The 18,536-nt window shown below is 44.9% G+C and overlaps 2 protein-coding genes across 8 annotated transcripts; one reads left to right on the top strand and one right to left on the bottom strand.

Moving 5' to 3' along the window:
- Positions 1-381: 381 nt before the first annotated feature.
- si:ch211-152p11.4 (regulator of G-protein signaling 1) lies at positions 382-6,126 on the top strand. Of its 5 annotated transcripts, none has more exons than XM_047019131.1 (7): positions 382-799; positions 933-985; positions 1,346-1,975; positions 2,620-2,670; positions 2,988-3,118; positions 4,396-4,562; positions 4,810-6,126. In XM_047019131.1, exons 3-7 carry the CDS (start codon positions 1,710-1,712, stop codon positions 4,987-4,989), a joined length of 795 nt encoding a protein of 264 aa, XP_046875087.1. In that variant the 5' UTR covers positions 382-799; positions 933-985; positions 1,346-1,709; the 3' UTR covers positions 4,990-6,126. The 5 variants fall into 5 exon arrangements, with proteins under 5 accessions (XP_046875087.1, XP_046875086.1, XP_046875089.1 ...); XM_047019133.1 differs by having other exon boundaries at positions 412-794; XM_047019130.1 differs by lacking the exon at positions 933-985 and having other exon boundaries at positions 411-799.
- atat1 (alpha tubulin acetyltransferase 1) lies at positions 5,208-15,491 on the bottom strand. 3 transcript variants are annotated; one of them, XM_047019126.1, is made up of 12 exons: positions 15,012-15,491; positions 14,508-14,568; positions 14,140-14,231; positions 13,509-13,566; positions 13,298-13,411; positions 13,026-13,127; positions 12,195-12,240; positions 10,777-10,851; positions 10,228-10,456; positions 8,423-8,526; positions 8,204-8,270; positions 5,208-7,707 (listed from the first exon to the last, which is right to left on the bottom strand). In XM_047019126.1, the coding sequence occupies exons 1-12, from the start codon at positions 15,101-15,103 to the stop codon at positions 7,401-7,403; spliced, it is 1,347 nt and encodes a 448-aa protein (XP_046875082.1). In that variant the 5' UTR covers positions 15,104-15,491; the 3' UTR covers positions 5,208-7,400. The 3 variants fall into 3 exon arrangements, with proteins under 3 accessions (XP_046875082.1, XP_046875083.1, XP_046875084.1); XM_047019128.1 differs by lacking the exon at positions 8,204-8,270 and having other exon boundaries at positions 7,489-7,707; XM_047019127.1 differs by lacking the exons at positions 8,204-8,270; positions 8,423-8,526.
- Between the last annotated feature and the right edge of the window lie 3,045 nt (positions 15,492-18,536).

The raw sequence follows: 18,536 nt of genomic DNA on the forward strand, positions 1-18,536 counted from the left end.
AAGACAATATCGATTTTAACATTATATCATTTTAACACTGAGCAATATAGCTCTTGAATAAAACATGAAACATTTTAAATATATTGCAAGTGCACGTTTTAGAGTATGCCAAAGCATCATGTTCATTCCTTCATTCATTCACAAAAAAATTATATGTAGCCTATATAAATATCTATTTATTTAGTTATATTATTCCTATTATTAGAAGTAGATTTGATTGAAAAATACGAATATTTGAGTAGCCTATTAAATGAAAGAATTTCAGATTTTTCGACCAAAACCTCTTGCGTCTTTTTTACACAGTGTTAATATGCATCATTCATTGGGTCACTTATCAATTACATCAATTACTTTTAAATATGTTAATTAGTTACGTTTTCCAGGACACACCTACAATTATCGGAATTATGCTCTGTACAAACTTCGAAGTGGCAGCAAGCTGAAACTAAGTTGTGGGTGTGGCGACAGGGGACGTATCTATTTCATTTAAGAGTGATAGCTGGGAATGGTTCATTTAGCGTAAAAACTGGCTCAAGTCAAACCTTTTCGGCGTCGACATTTGTCTTTGTCGCCGTCTATTTATAGAGCTTTACGAAACGCATACTGGAGGGTTCGATCGAGACCATAGCAAACTTGAGGATAGAACGAGGGGGCGTTCTCCAGTTCGGCAATACACGGTTTCACGCTCGTAATATAATCGAACTGAGATTTGCGTTATATGGTGTCCAAAGGATATTTGGTGGCCCTTGGAATTGTAATAATGATCGAACACATGGCAGAATAAACGCTGGACGGTAAGGTAGGTCAATGAAACAAAACATTTAACCCAGATACAATTGAGGCTGTTGATACACTATTCGAAGCTTCTGATCTTGTGAGTTTTCATCTATTCTCAGTCTCAAGCCATATGTGATATATTTTGTGGTTTCTAGGTCGTCTATTTGGATCAAGGTGCAATTAACATGAGAGGATTTGTGATTAAATGGTACTGATATTTACATTATAATCACGAGCATGTTGGGAAAAAAATGAAATGGCTTTCACGTTGTTTATCATTAGGGGATTATCTTATACACATAGCTTAAGTAAACAGTAAAAGGTCATATATGTTATTTGTGTTCATAAGGTGTTAGTTACAAGTCGCTATCTATTACACCTACCTACAGTTTTCAGGCCATTTAGCGTAGAAGTGTTCTCATTACAAATATCCAAACCAGCAGAACCAGGCACTCATATGGAGCAGCAGAACACCAAGTAACTGCCCTAATGAAATGACCTACTTCTCTGTAATTGTTAAATTTTATCTTTCCCGTCCTCCTCTCCCACTCTTGCCTCATTTTCACAGGCTGTCCTGTGCCTACAGACAACCACACATTCATTTCTTTCTCCTCTTTACTTTCCTAAACCTGTCTCACACAAGTCCCTCAATCTTCCCTGACCTCCACCATCCCTTCATCCTTCTTCAAAACGGAACGGTAGAAGTCGGCCCCATGCGTCGCTACAGCTCGGAGGGGTCCCTTCTCGATATGGACTTCCTTCCCCGGCGGGAAAGTGGCGCTAGCGAAGGACCAGAGCTGTGGAAGGGATGGAGAGTCGGGCACCTACAGCTCGACCCAGGAGCAGGATGAGCTGGACAGTGGACCTTCATCACTGCCCCCAATCATCCAGGAACCGTGTGTTGAGTCCTAACAAAGGAGGGAAAAGGAGAGATGAGAAAGGAGCTCAGCGTCAGTGTGGAGAACTTCACTGAGCTGGGCATGCTGGAGAAGGGGAAAGCTGGGAGTTTGTGGGCATCAGTGAAGGGTACCGGGCCTACAGTGACAGTCAACTGGCCCCGGTGGCCAAGGGCAGCATGGGCGATGGACATCCATCAACCTCACCCTCAAACACATCCTTATCCAACCCCCTCAAGTCCCACCATGCAAGGGCCAGGCTGTCAGCGGCCAAGCTGCACCTCAAGAGCCTCTTTGGACAGGTAAAGGGAGATTTGTCAAGTTTAGAGGAGCCAGGCTGGATCCGCAGTATTGAGCTAATCCATCCCAATTTTGGCATTTGAAAGACCTTTGTTCCTTCTGTGTATCGCTGTTAGTCAACATCTATGACTCATTTCTTTTCAGATTTGGTTTTGTAGTGTATGTGGTGCATGTTTTTTATGTTTCATACTATATATTTTTATGATGCAGTGACTCACTACTGGAAAATATTGTTCATACAATTAAGCCGTCCACCACAAAAGTAATTGCACAGCTGGGATTTAATCAAAAGTGTGTGTGTGTGTGTGTGTGTGAGAGAGAGAGAGAGAGAGAGAGGGAGAGAGAGAGAGAGAGAGAGAGAGAGAGAGAGTGAGAGAGAGAGGAGAGAGAGAGAGAGAGAGAGAGGAGAGAGAGGAGAGAGAGAGAGAGAGGAGAGAGGAGAGAGGAGAGAGAGAGAGGAGAGAGAGAGGAGAGAGAGAGGGAGAGAGAGAGAGAGAGAGAGAGGAGGAGGAGAGGGAGAGGAGAGAGAGAGAGAGAGAGAGAGAGGAGAGAGGAGGAGAGAGAGAGAGAGAGAGAGAGACTGGAAAAAACAGAGATTAATGATAGGACACTTGGCAAAAAACGCACCTGTTGTCCCTTTTTTCAGAGCCCTCATTCCTCACAATCCAATCTCTTCAATTCAGAACAGAAAGGACAGGTGAGTTACTCTTGCGGGAGGGTTGTTCGTAATGTTCATACGTAATGACGCATTTGAAGCATGAAAGTAATGTTCCTACGTAATGACGCATTTGAAGTATGAAAGTAATGTTCATACGTAATGACGCATTTGAAGTATGAAAGTAACCTCAAAATGTACCTCTTACCTCAACATGTACTGATCATTTTGCTAGGAAGGACCATCACGTTCATTGAAAAAAAAAATACATTTTGTATCAATAAACAGATGCACTGTTGAGAAATCAGCTCCAACCAAAAGCTCCAATCTCCATAGCTTTTCCTTTGTCTCCATGTCAGTGCCAAAGAGAGAAGGTCTCGTTTGCCCTTCCTTCGCCAGTGGAGCCAGGTGGGTCACAGCAAGACCAGGTTCAGCCGGGAAGAGATGGACAAGTGGGCCGAGTCCCTCAACGCTCTCCTGGACAGCCGAGGTGAGTGGCCCGCGCTTTCCAACCGTGTTGACCTCTGCTGAAGTGTGGGTGACTCGCTGTTTGGATGGAGGACACTGGTTTCAGTGTGCGGTGCATTCAAGCTTGATGCAGGAGTTTACTAGAACCAGCCGGCTTGTATTAATAGATTGGTAAACACTGACGCTGAGAAGAGAACAGGCCAGATTCTTTCCTTATTCTATTCCCACCCAGAAACCTTGTGAGATGATCAGGAGTATGTGACTGAAGTTCATAAATCTACATCACTTTTTTCCCACTCTATTACTTCCTCATTACATTCCAATGGTTGTTAACTTCCTTTTTTTCATACGTACACACTTTTCACACAAGCTTACAAAGTAGGCAATCGCAAAACACCTGGAAGGATTCCTTGAGCCCCCTCCGGAAAGGGAAATTGTTGTTTGCTTGGGAAAATGCTTGAGAATGTTCCCTGTTTATATGCCGGGACGATTCCAGTTAAAGATCAACCCTTGGTTGTCATGGTTGCACAGGCCCCACGCCCTTCCTTGTTAGCCTTGTTGGAGGAACAGCCAGGGTCATTAGAGAGTCTCTGTTCAGCCACCCATACTTTCATCTCAGTGTGCAACACTAGTATTATACTGTAGGTGGTGTTATTTTTTAATATTGAAAACACTTTGATACCACCACCCCCACGTACTATTGGCTTTGGTTGTGATTTTTAGAAAACAGCCTCACAGGCTCTTTGTGATTAAGCCACTGTCGCAGTGTTCAGTGCAGACTTTTGGGCCCAAACCCCAGCTACATTTAGACTGCTGTACTTTTTCTACTTTTTAAAAGTGGGATTCTTAGATGTTTATCGTATGCACCTTCCTGCCACAGTAAATTCCTTGTTTGTGTGAACTTATGGCGAATAAAGCTGATTCTGGGAACAAAGATATGTTGTAACCGCGGAGACACCAATCTTGTACCCTTCTTTGGAAATAAATATGTTGCAACACCCTGCCTCATCAAAAGATGTGTTTGAAACTGAGAGAAAATGTGGAACATATCTGGATAAATGATGGCATGAAGAAATTCTGCACTGGGTTGTGATTTACTGTGTGTGTGTGTGTGTGTGTGCGCGCATAAGCACAGCAGTATCAAGGTCAAAGTTCTAAGTAACAAGAAGTGATATTTTAACTAAGGTGCACAGCATGTCACTAACCCCTTATATCTGTTTTCCTTTTGTCCCTCCCTCCCTTCCTCTCTCCCTCTATCTCGCTCACCCACCCCTTCTACCCAATCCCTCCAAACCACAGCGGGCGTGTCTGTGTTTGGTGCATTCCTGCGTTCTGAGTTCAGCGAGGAGAACCTGCAGTTCTATCTGGCCTGTGAGCAGTACAGACACTCGTCCAATAATTTCAGCCTGCAGAGGAGAGCCCGAGACATCTGTGCCACCTACATCCAACCAGGGGCACCACGAGAGGTAAAGTTTTGTCTATGTTCCGGCCTGTGTCTCCATCTTCCCGCCTGCGTATCTGCCAGCTTGCCTATCTGTTTGTCTGTCTTGTCTGTGTGTTTTTTGTCCCTGTCCATTGGTTTGTCTGTCCCTGGCTGCCTATCTGCCTGCCCTGTGGTACACTTGTTCCTGATCCAGCAATGGCTGTCTTTTGTTCTTGCTCCATGTCCGTTTGTTGAATGAGTCACCTGAATGCTGTCCTCTATTCCTTTAGGTGAATCTGGACAGCAAGACCAGAGAGCTGACCATGCAGCTGCTGCAGGCTCCCTCCCACACGTCCCTCTGCCACGCTCAGAAACGCATCTACACCCTGCTGGACACAGACTGTTACCCCCGCTTCCTCCAATCCAATATCTACCTCTCTCTGCTCCCAGGGGCAGACCACAGCCCCTAGGCTACACCATGACTAGTGACAGTAAATGTGGGAAAACCTGGTGGGGAACCAGGTTCACTGTAACGTACGTGCCAGGTGCTGAACACCCACGTCACCTTTTCAAAAAAGAAACAGAAACCCGAGGTTGATTTAAAATACAGTAACTGTACTAAAAATAGATATACAAAGTAAAATGACATCAATAGTTTTGCCATTTTCCTGTTCCAGGTTTTTAAAAAAAAAAAATTTATAGGTTATTTTGGTTTCTACTAATTTCCCTACAGGAAATAAGTAGTGCACCGGCTTAGCTTATCCTAGGTAATCTGGGCCACAGGCGGAATGGATGCAGTACAGAACAGGGCACTGGGGGAGGGTATGGACAATGGTTTCTAAAAGTAGTCATTAAAAATCAGGGGTAAACGGGAGGCCGACATGCATGTTCAAACAGAGGTTGACGAAGCGGGAGCTCAAGACTGTTACTTGAATCTGTCGGTGGGACCAATGAAAATATTCCGAGCATGTTTTAATCATCTAACACCCTCGCTTTTGGCGTCAGTGAGTACTGTAGTTAGAGTTCCCATGGTCCATTGAGCACATGAGGAATTTCCTTAGCTGACTAAAAGGAAAAACACGTCAGACGAGAACAAGCACTAGATAAAGGTCAAAGCACTTTGTGAGTTACTTATGTAGTATGGGTGAGTGAATACAAACTCACGCTTGTGGACGTGACTAGCTAAAGGAAGTAACCTGAGAGGACTATCAACAAAACACTTTCTTGGAAAGAGATTCCAGCGTTTTTGGGACTTTCATGGAGAGGATACTGGTGCCACCACGTACCAGATTACAGTGTGGGTGACAGCAATTTGCCCAGGATTGTCACACTTGTTGTTGTAACAAACAGATTTTAAATCATTTGTTTCTGTTCTCCTCAGCCTGCATCTTGCGTAGAACCTTATGCTCTTGCCAACTGATAATGTAAAACATCCTCGTAAAAAGGTGGGGAAAGAGATTGAAGCCAACACCACACCTCAAGTAAAACTCCATGTATGGAACTCGTGGTGTCTAATGTTGTTTGTATTGTTCCAAGTTAAACTTGATGGAGATATCAAAATAAATACAATTTTTATATATACATGGGAGGTCTTTTGCAACCCAGAACCTTTGTTGATTTTGAGTATTTCTGAAAGGTAATAACCTTTGCAGCATCCCAGTCGTACATTAAGTTGGTACATCTCTGTCCACGGCTGTTTAACCCCCTGGCCTTAAGAGGGTTGCTAGGATACGTCCATCCTTGAGTACAAATCCGCAAGGACTGGGTGTGCTATATGCATTGTGGACCACCACTCCTAAGCAAACATACAGAAATGAATCAGTAAGCTGGTTAAGGATAACCGTCTGTCTTATTGGCGTATGTATTAAGGGGTCGCATGTCTTAACATTTCATTAAAAGTTGACCAAACAGTGCATCATGTTTATACTTGACATGAATGTTTATCATGCCAGTGCTCCAACGTACAATCTGTTTGGTCCAAACAATGTCTAAAACGGTGAACAGATGAGTGGTGAAATGGTGTCGTCAAAGATCTCAAAGGAAGAATGTTAACGACCGGGCTCGTTAGTGAATGTTTAACACGTAATTGGACATAAATGTTTTGATGATGTTTATCTCAAGTCTGGGAGGGTGCAGTGCTCTAATGGACCTGTAGAGGACCGGCAGTTACAGGACTCTGCCATTAGAGGGCGGTACTGAGGATTCAAATGGAAGTAAGACGAGAGAAAATGTGAATTTACCATAATCAAGGCCAACTAATCAATCACATTGTAATTTACGATACATCCTTTACATAACCAGCACGTGATTCATAATGCCATCCAAGGAAAATACGGGAGTCCATTTCTGTTTTTAGTGTCTGAAATGTATTTCCATTTAATTTCTTGACATTCAGTAATACACTTACAAATCCACAAGTTATTTGAAAATAAATACAATTAAAGTGGCATAAAATGTGCATTAAACAAGTGAGGTCAGCTAAATTCCCAAGGAATTCCTAGCACATCCCACGCCTTCCTTTCAACCAACTGACTCTTCACGTGGCAGATTCAGACACACACTCCATACAAGCCTACTCGCCTCGTCAGCCTACTTATTCACTGCTCCATTATCTCCATGTTGCTGCTTCCCACCCTGTTAACCTATGGGAGTCGTTTGGCTCCATTTGCCACGCCTAAACATTTACTGATATCAAGAGTACGTCAAACAGTGTTGATCCCCTTCCTTCCTTATCCTCGCTCTCTCTGTCTCTCTGGCTCTCTCTGTCTCTCTGGCTCTCTCTGTCTCTCTGGCTCTCTCTGTCTCTCTGGCTCTCTCTCTGGCTCTCTCTCTGGCTCTCTCTCTGGCTCTCTCTCTGGCTCTCTCTCTCTCATGTCCTTTGTCACCAAGGCCGGGTGCTCCTGTATTCCTGCTTCTGTTTGACCCACTGGGCTGTACACCGGCTCTCCCCAACCGTCCAGGACCACCCTCCTCTCCCCTGGTTCTTCTCCGCTTCCAACAGGGCCTTCTGGCCTGGCTGCACAGCTCTTCCTAGCCTCCCAGAAGGCCAGGGCTCTGCCCCCACCCTCAGCCCCCTCTCCAGCAGTGTGGAATCAACTCCCATCCTTGGGTCTGGTCCCCTGGCCACCACGGGTGTCTGGCTTTCCTTCTGAGGTATGGGCAGTGGCGGGAGCGAGAGGGGATGGAACCTAGTCAAAAAAGGGGAGATGGATGGAGAAAGAAGGGAAGAGATTTATAAGGGGAAGGCCAGAGAACAATGAGAGGGAAATTGAATTTCGTGGAGTGAATGCGAGTCAGAGAAGGAGATGCATGTAGGGAGTCAGGTGGCTGAGCGGTGAGGGAATCGGGCTAGTAATCAGAAAGTTGCCAGTTTGATTCCCGGCTGTGCCAAATGACAATGTGTCCTTGGGCAAGGCACTTCACCCTCCTTGCCTCGGGGGAATGTCCCTGTACCTACTGCATGTCGCTCTGGATAAGAGCGTCTGCTAAATGACTAAATGTAAATGTTAATATAGCAGAGAGGCAAGGAAAGAAAGTCAGAAACACAGAAAAGGGCACAAAACGACCACAAAAAAACGGTCTTCTTCTCGATTCTATATTTTGCTCGGCCGTTCATCAGCTCCATTAAATTCAAGTGTTTGTGTGCGGGCACATAACTTAAGTGATGCGTGAGAAATTTCAAACCTGTCTGTATTTGTGTGTCCCAGTGTGTCTGTGTCAGTTTCTCTGTCTTTCAACACTGGTCTCAAACCTGAAGAGGCACACAGCACTTACAGCATGAAAACTACAAATCCCAGCATTGTGTGGAATCTACAGTACAGCAGGATTGGGTTTTTGTCCGTTCTTGACCGGCACAAGTTCCGTTTCCTAACACACACACACTGTTTCTTCACAGCACCTTACCTGGCAGTTTGAAGGTGCTCTGCCGTTTCTCCAACAGCAGCCCAAAGCCCCTGCTGTTGATGTGGCGACTGTAGAGGTTGCCCCTGGCAACCAGGCCCTGTTGGCTACCAGCGGAATGGTGGAAGACAGAAGATAGCCAGGAAGAGAGAGGGGAAAGGAACGGAGGACAAGGTCGCAAGAGAGAGAATGAAAGAGGGAGACCGATGAGGGGAGGGAGATAGAAAGTGGGATGAGTAGCAAAGGCATGCCAGGAGAAAGAGGACAGGTCAAGTGGATGCAAAAGGGAAATTAATGAAACAGGAACAACAAAAGAAAACCCAAAACATTTGAAATATGAAAAAACATAATTAGCAACCAAAGTTAAAATAATTCATAAAACGTTCATCAAAACAGTGATCGGGGGGACACACGAAAGAACCATGATCGTGAGATGAAATGAGGGCAAATAATAGAGCAGAAACTGGGCTGGGAATTGGACGAAACAGGAAGGGCCTTAAAATATCACCATCCACATTTACTTGTCGACCTTCTATAAAGCTGGGAAACCTGGGAAATGTGACAAGCTGTAAAGTACAACCACGAAAGTGTGTAATGTGGTTAAAATAAAACGTCCCGTTTCTAGTTTGGTGGGATAAAAGATGTTTAATGGCGTCTAAAAGGCAGGTAGAGGTTACAGCGTCGTGGTTCCCTCAGTTGCACAAACACAGGAAAGATTTCAAAGTCCTACAGGGCACAGGGGGCCATGTCGTGCTTTCTTTCAATGTTGTAGTCAAAGCATCATTAAGATAATAAAAGACTTCCTCGTCTTCAAGACAGGCAGACTAACAGACTAAAAGCCCCTGGCCCTCCGTCAAACTTAAGAGCCTGTGGTGGGAAGTTCAAAAGGTGGAAGTCAATGAAAGCTGAGCCGAGATCGATTAAGGGAACTGTTGCGATGAGGGGAGAAAGAAAGAGAGCCCGGTGAAATGAAGAGAGGGAGGTCGGGAGTAGATGTTTGGAGAGGTGAAATCGACAAGGAATAAAGGTGTCCCATGAGACAAGAGGGCAGAGAGGAGGGAGAGAGACGGAGAGAAACTGTGTTTAGAGAAGCCAAGAGGAGAGCTGTGGTCAAACAGGACAGTTCGCTGGAGGAGAGCAAAAAGAGAGAGAGAATTACAGAGAGAGAGACCGAAGGAGGCCTGGAGTAGAAGGGAACGGCCAGTGCTGAAGAGAGCTCTTTGTGTGCAACAATTACTGTCTAAAGAGAGGAATGACTGCCCGGTCTGGAGGACCAGGCACAAGCTCTCAGCATTGACAACATACCCTCATCATCCAGCATGACTGTCACTGTCATTAGCCTGCCTTAGGGGGCAGCCTGTTCGTAAGTAGATAAGACAGTTTGTGCCCATCCCCTGTTCTACACACTTAGTATCCTCTGGGTCCCTCTGGGAGGAGGCTCAGTTCCCTGCTGGAGATTAATTATATTTTAAAATTCAATCAACCCTGTTTTAGTAAAACTTTTAAATAGCGGCGGAAAAAGAGAGGACGAGGCCAGGATGGACACTGGGGGGATCTCTGCTTTTAGGGACTCTGGTGTTATTCACTTTTGTATGTATCTGTGTTTGCAGCATGGGTGAAAGCCCAAGACAAATGTTCCACTTTCTGGGACAATAAAGTTGATCCTGAATCTTGATCTCTCCTTCGTCCAGCGTCTTTGAGAGTTCAGGTTGGTTAAGGTGCAGCTCTGTGGGCGTACGTGAAGCCCTCTGTGACAGTGCAAATCCGTTTGCTTTGATTTTTGAGTAGTGGCGACGGAGTGCCCTTACCTGGTGCGCCTTGCTCTGCAGTTCTCGATCAGAGGGGAGTCGGGCGTCTGGCCCCTGAAGGCCCCAGGGGCAGGTGTCGGGGCGGGGCACGGGGGCCCCCTGCTGGGGGAGGATCCCACGCTGAGGGAGCGCGAGCAGGGGGAGGATACCGCCCGTGAGGGGGGAGAGGGGGGGGGAGCCACGGGGCGAACGAAAGGCCAGGGGAGAGCCCTCTGCTCCTCGCGCACCACTGAGGAGGAACACATGCGGGACGTCACGTCTCAACACTCGCTCGCCCCGCTGCACATCCCGGTTCCCGACTCTGCCTCCGGCGGTTATTCTAGCAAACACCCCGTGTATTTCAAAGCTAACCTCAGCTAATGAACCGGATTGTCTACCACACAGATGTCTTTCATACCATAAACGTCCTACGGCATTCCATTCACAATGGGGGCAATGAAGCAGCACATTTACAAGCACGAATGTTTAGACAGACTGCGGTGAAGCACAGTACTAGATTGTGTCGTGTCCCAGGTCTCGACAGTGTCCATGTGAAGCTGCGTGACTCACCTTCTCTCCCCATTAGCGAGTAGGGCTTGATCTCTCCGTCCGGCTTTTTTGGGGGAACCTTTCTCAACTGGGCCGCTGTAAAAGAAAACAGAAGTCACTAAAGTCCCAAACGCAACACCGAACAGGATTCTGGTTCTGTATGTGGAGGGCTGCAGCATTTACCCTCCTCGCAGACTCCACAGAAACATACACAGATGGCAAGGATGCAATACACTGTAGCCAAAATATTCCTACAAATGCTAGCTTCGTCCATAAACATATGGGTGGTGTGAGTTGAAGGTGACTCTACGCAAACTGACAAGACACTGGGGAGGCCGGTAAGACTTAAGGTATACAAGCAGCTTCATTATCATCAGCTTGTGCTGCAAGGACGTTTGTTAAGGAGCGTGACAGAGCCATAACGGTCATTTAAAGCTAATGGGTCCAATATACAACATGGTGGGTCACATCCACTATATTGGACCCTGGCAGGGTGGGGAATGGGTAGCAGTGGAGTGTACCTGCATATCTCCAAAGAGAGGAACTGAAGGATAGAGTGAGAGAGAGAGAGAGAGAGAGAGAGAGAGAGAGAGAGAGAGAGAGAGAGAGAGAGAGAGAGAGAGAGAGAGAGAAGGATGGAGAGATAAAAGAAGGACAAAGTTGAAAAGAAAGGGAGAGAGAGAAAAAAAGATATAGCATGTGCAAAGGGGAGGCCTGATATAAACACAGTCATTAACTAAACAAGGGAAGGGGATTTGGATGCCGGGGGAAAGGAAGAAAAGAAAAAGAAGATTGAGAGTCCTTACAAAAAGCCGTACATCCCCTGATCCGTCAGAGGAGAGTGAGGCGAGCCTGGGAGAGTTTGGTGAAACAAAAGTGTTTGGAACCGGAACAGCAAAAAAAAAAAAAACAGCTTTGGACAGAACCCTCCCTAGTAAAATCACTATATCCAGTGTCACAGTGTCTCTAACATTGTATCAGGGTGAAAACCATAAAACATCCAGGTTATGTTTTGTAGCTCACTTTATGTTTGCCTAAGCTACACTGAAATCACGAGTAAGCAATTAACAACAGTTTACCCTTTCTCAACATGGTGCCAAGCATACACTTGGGACAAAACACGATGTTCCAGTACATCCTTTACTCAACTATGTGCCCCTGTAAGCCAATCAAAACAAAGATGGGGCTACAGATATTGGCTTGATACTGTATCCTCAAAGAAAGAGGTGAGGCCACAGACATGGTGTTCTGGGTGAAAGGGCAAGGATGTATCATTTCACAGAGACGAGAGATACCATCGGAATTAGGCATGACGTGATCGTGCACTTGTGAGGGTGGGGACTACCAGGTCTGACTTAAACCTGCTCCTATTGTCACACATACAGAAGTCCTAGCGAAATAAACACGTGGCGAGTGGCAAGGGATGATCTGAGCCATACCTGATCTGTTGAGGAAGAAGCCATCAAACACCACAAAGTTGTTGACCTAGAGAGCCAAACACACAGGACCGAGGGAAAAGGAGAGAGCGAGAGGAGGTTGAATCCCTTTTCTCTCTGCTGTTTACCCTTAGCAGTCATGCCAATAAAGCATATTGAACTCAATGGACAGAGACAAACGAAAGACAGAGGTCACTCCTGGAAAGAAACACAACAGGTAATGAGACATGTTTGATAGATGATGGTGTCCATTGGAGAAAATTACATGGGTATAATGTATTTAGCCATTTGACAGACCCATTAACCTCGGAAGAGAGGGGCGTTATTCAATTCTGCAGAGAACTATTGGCTGTAACTGGTAGATTCTGCAGGGACGGTGAACTGGAGGGGTAGGAGAACTGGGGGTTAAGGGAACTTGGGGGGAGGGGGGGGGGGGGTGACAGAACTGTGTGCCCTTACAGCCCAGTTCTCTTATCCACAAGAATATTTACAGCATGATATGACAATATTCCAAAGGGCTTCTCGTGATGTCACAGAATTCTTGGCTTTCTCAGTCTTCAATTCCCCCATTAAATATTCAACGCAGTCTCTGACCTTTTGGACCCTACTGTGGTGACAGTGACATGGGCACTGTCTAAATACAGCACGTCTGAACTGTGTGGTACAATTATAACAATCAAGTACTGAACAAGAGGAATGAAAGAAAGTGGAATGATCGATGTATCTTCTGATAAGACAACTGCCACTGTAAGATATGTTGCTAGGTTGTCGTTTCCAAATACAACGCAACACAACCAGCGCGTACTACTGCAGTCACATGCCTCCAGACCATACCTGGGGAACACCCTCCTTCAGGCAGAAATGCTTCTCCAGGAAAGACAGAAATTTAGGCGATGGCCTGTCATAAGCCATCGTCAAAGGCTCCACTCTTTTGTGCTGTGTGAATAGGCAAACACAACATGGCAGTGAGAAACGTGTCCCAACCTGAAAACAGGCATTCACAAACCCCCAACGTCCAAGCATTCTTTCTTTTCTCGGACCGTCGTTGCAAATCCACCCACAGTCACATTCCACCCCTTACAGGTTCTTTCAAGGGCGTGTCCTACCTGAAGCATGAACTCAAACAGCTCGAGGCCATAGCCATGTCTCTGCAAGTTTTCTTTCACAAAAAAGTCCAGAACACAGAGAGGCTCTGCTTCCACGTGCGCCCCCCGCTGGTCCTGAGGAAACATTACAACCAAAGGTTTTATTAGGTATCGATAACCCCTGGATCATGAGGGTGAAACTGTTTTGTATATGTAAAGAAGGGGTACTCACAAGCAGAAATAACTTCTTGCAGCCAACCTTCAGAAATCCCACCGCCATGCCTTTCCCTCTGTTAGTGAAAGGTCAGACACAGCAGAAAACAGCCGGGAAGGCATAAAATGAGTTGTACAACATTTCCCTTGGTACAGAAAATAACGATACCCTTTTTTCCACAGAGCGACACTAATGTTATTTTTGTTGTTGTAAGATTGCTGATCTTCTAATCCAAGCGCACATAAGTGGCTGATGTTGCATTTTCGATATGGGATATTCACTCACTTTTGTCATAGAGATGTTGCACTGTAGCCTAGTTACTTCTAAGATGTTTTTGTTGCATCGTGGTTTTCTTTTTGTTCACCGTGTTGGGTCGCTAAGATATGGTTTTTGCAATCAGGCTGCAAAATATAAACTGTTCCTTGACTCTGTCACCGAAATACTATTATTATAACTGTCTCCATTTCTGTTCCTGTTCTTTTGCTGTACTTTCTAAACAAACTATGTGTGTGCAGCTTTGGAGAAAAAAAATCTGCTAATTTCATAAAAACGTGAATGTAAGAAGGAATAAACTGAATTCTGTCGATGGAGCTGGGTCATCACCAACTGAGGTGAACGAGGTGACTGAGTTTAGAGAGGTTTGGCCTACCCATTGGCTTCTCCTTCCTTCAGCAGGTAGAGATGGTGCCTATTGCTCTGAAGCTTAGATGCACTTGTGATCGGAGCGGTCAGCTGTTGGGCCTGTAGACCCCAGAAGACAACATGGTTTAAGCAAAGTAGCCAGATACATTTGAGAATACGGTCTCTGACAGGCAGTCAAAAAGCTTCTCGACATGATATCCCATGTACAAATCTATGACAAAACCCTAATCTTCTTGGTTGCATAATGTACTTATCTAAAGCACTCTAATGCTTACATTTGACATGTGCTTTCAGCATGCAGTATAATAAATGGCACCAACAGAAACAATATATGCAACTCTTTGATCACACACACGCACACACACACACACAAACCTTGGCAGAAGCTCTCCCAAGTTCATCAATAACAGTGGCAATTTGAATTTGTGGATCAGATCTAAACAATTGAGAGGAAAAATAAGGGTGGAGTTAACAATGGCACACTGTGATACTATTTCTGTTTTTTCAACTACATGACCGTGACAGCAGAGAATTTTGTTTATTGGTTTGTTTGTTGGTTTTACACCACTACAAAAGAGAGCTGGTACCATCATCTGACGTCATGCAAATTGCAGGCTGTGTGTGTTAACGAGGGCGAGGCTGGACTCACATAGAGGAATTGATTGATAACTGCATGACCATTATCACTTGAACCATTCGTCTACCATCAGACACAATGGCCCTGATGGTAAATTATGCAGAATACACAGTCTAGCTCTATATGCATTCTACTTGTAGAAACAAGTATATTCTACAAGTAGAAATTCTAGCTCTAAACATTGTACTTGTGTATTTGCGTCCATTAATGACATGTTGTTGGCTGTAAATACTGTACAGTACCTTCCTAGTGATGTTCGACCTGCGGCAAGGTTTTGATCCAGAACTGTGATTCTCTCAGGAAGAATATGGTTTATGTCAAATGGGAACTCCATATTTTCGTTCTAAATATGAAACTGGCTAGGTAATACTGTAAGCGCCGGGACAAGCACCTGCAAGCGACTAGCTAGATGTGCTGCCAGCTAATGTTGCAGTGCTTGATTTCTGCACAAAGTGGTTAAGAATTCGACGATAGCCAGCCGTCTAGCTAGAAAACCCAGGACACCAGTTACTCTTGCAGACGCATGCATTGAGATAAGTGACTTGGATCACAAAATTAAAGCCCAGCTATCTAACTAACACCTAAGTGCAACAACAGCATAAAAGACAAGCCATGCACTTTGTATCAATGCAACTGGAAATCCATTGTCTGACAGCTTGTTGAGAGCACTAGTGAGTCCCTCCCCGGCAACGGAAAAAAACATATTACATCTAATAAAGACGACCTTTTTAACACTCTGCAGCTAGCTACCATAACGTTAGTCGACAGTGTACTGTACAGTATCGTGGAGAATTGCCCAAGCACAATGGCCCAAAACGTAAGACAAACACATAAAAAAAACAATCAAGAAGAACATAAACTGTCGCGAAGACGAGCTAGTATCAGGCTAGTGTACACTTGACTCATAGCGGGCGTTGGGCGCCCTTTACTGGGCTTTACGGTAAATTGTATCATTTCCGTGATCTCCTTACCCGGACACGTTTGATTTACATCGTTGCTAGGGAATCAAGCCTATGTGCTGCATGAATGCGCCATAACAAAGCGTCTGTAATATACAGACACATACTGTTAACAGGGAGAAAAACGGGGAATGCAGCATGTACCGAGACCAGCACAACTGACCTGGCTGCATGTATTGGACTGCATGTAAAGAATAGTATCGTTTAGAATATTATGGCTCAAGCTTTTTTCTGACCTGGACAGACAAGCAATAGGATAGTTCAAACTAAGGCCTATGAGTTTCACCCAACAACTAAGCTATTTATGGGTACTCAAATTCTACCTTTTTTCAAAGATTACACAGGTTACCTCACACATTAACTGATACCTTGTGTTAAAAATATATACATTGTCTGAATTCAAATAGGGCCTATAGGATAATATAAGTAACTTCTTAGTTGACCCAGCCTACAACAGGCAGGCCCAGGTTTTTTTTACATGGAACATGCAATCTGGAAAGTACAAGGAGCTATGAGGTGGTGGAGTGTGGTTATGTTTGGGGGTGTAAGTTTTCTATGGAAAAACTCATAGGCATTGAAAATGGAGAGCACATTGACATCTGGTGGTTAGGGAAAATTATGACAGCCACTGGCTGAAAATGAGTCACTGGTAGTAAACTACAACACAACGTCTCGTAGGGCTACGTGTTTCCATTTGGATCTAATATTCATGTTCACATATTAGTGTTACAAATGTGGATGTTATAATAGTGTCATTATTCTACAGTAAAACATGTGAACTGTGACATCCAACTGTTGTGTAGGAAATTTAGTTAAACATGGGAAGGAAACGGAAACGAATCCAGGAGGCTTACACCAGATGGAATAGTGTTTTGCCATGTTACAAAGACTTAATGACATGAGAGAACCACTTGGGGAAATTCTTATCAATTTGAGCACAGACTTGGTTGCCATCACTGCAGAAGAATATGAAGCAATTTACCTGGGACTTGGAGTTTTAGAACCTGTCCATCAAGCCACTGTGGAGTTTTCTGAGGAGAAAAGTGTGGCTGGGTCAAATGCACTGATAAGACATGAAATTGGTGCAAACTGGCAAATGTTACAACCATGGCGGTGCCACGGTTTTTCCCTAGTGTGCAGTGTGACAGTTCACCCTGTCCCTAGTGTTTTCTGTGTCTCCCTAGGTGTGGGCCTTTCGGTCCTTGTTTGGTCTCTTCCCCCTGGATCCTGGTTCCCTACACAGCCGTGTCTTGTCCCAATCACTCAGCTGTTGTCTGTTGTGATCACCCTGGCCTCTGTATGTCTGCTTCCTGTCAGCTTTTGTGCGTTCATTTGTCTATTTTGGTTCTCCCTTGTGTGAGTAGTCTTTTGTGTTCCGCATAATTAAAAAAATCTTATGAGGAAAGACTTGCTCTCTGGCAACACTGCTGGAAGCAGCCTTCTGCAGTGTCACATGTGCTGAGGTGAAGTTCAGAGACTGTGGCCACTTTGACACTGAGATCTCGGCAGAATCTGCTCCACTAGGTGTTGACGGTGATGACTGGTCAGGAAGGCGGTGACCGTTGTGAAGATACTGATGCGGGGCAAGCTCTTGGCCATCGTGGGCGGTGTCGCTCATCCCCTACGCCGTGTCCTGGAAGGACAGTCCAGCCTCCGTAGCGGGCAGCTCCGTAGCACTGCATCTTACCTACACTGTACATGGCCTTGATGTGTTGTGTCGTGTGTTTGTATTGTATCGTGTTGTCTGTACATATAGTCTGTGGTTGTTGTTGGTATGAGAACTGTGAGAGATACCTGAATTTTCCCACGGGATGAATAAAGTATCTATCTATCTATCTATCTTAAAAGAACCAAATGTAACGGGGTCAGAGGACCCTGCTGGACTACTGGGTCACCCTCAAGACTCTCTGTCCACAACTCTTAAAGGTGTCAAAGCAATTATCTTTGAACAGATTGAACAGACATCCTCGGTGCTATGTGAGAGGATCCTCTCCAAGGCTGACACACTTGTAAAGCAGAGAGGAAGCTGCCTGAAGCCCCATAGAATAGAGGGAAACAAATCTTATTTTTAAATAAAAACCTGTAAAAGTATTAAAATACAATATAAAACCTCATATCGCACAAGCACATTCCCCAAATCTTATTATGATGGTCTTTTCCCTATTGCACGAGCACATTCTTCCCCCATTTATTTCCTTGAATCACAATCCACATCATAAATGTTATGAGAAAAATACACAGTGTTTCTTTAACAGTGTTTCTCGACCCTGGTGCTCAGGACCCTGCACTTTCTAGATGTTTCCCTGCTCCAACATCTGATTCTAATGAATGGGTTGTTACCAGGCTTGTACTGAGCTTCATAACAACCCATTCTGTTAATAAAGTGGGAGGTAGAATACATAAGCAACACTTCAGTTATGTAAAACCGCCTGGTTTGAACCATACCGTGTACTAACACCACCTGGTCTTCAGCATGTCAATACATCTCTTGATGGGGGTCTCTCCTTTCAAACTGTCAGTAAAATGTCACCGTTCCTGTATTTTTTTTCACGTCACTGGACATGCAAGGTCTCGTCGGTCGATGAGAGGGATATTGATGTGCAGCTTTAGGTTCAGCCCTGTCACTCTCATCTGTCACAGGTCTCTCGCTTTCCCTTGTGGTGTCACACGGACGCTGAGGCACCCACGTGGTCGTTTGCCCTACACCTCCATTTGGAGCTGAGTGTGCATGCGTTCATGTACACTACAGCCATGAAAACGTGTTCATGTGATGAGAAAAAAGGACACTGTCATTGCCAGTTGTGTCCA

This window comes from Hypomesus transpacificus, chromosome 4 (genome assembly GCF_021917145.1).
Source record: "Hypomesus transpacificus isolate Combined female chromosome 4, fHypTra1, whole genome shotgun sequence".
NCBI classification, from domain to species: Eukaryota; Metazoa; Chordata; class Actinopteri; order Osmeriformes; family Osmeridae; genus Hypomesus; species Hypomesus transpacificus.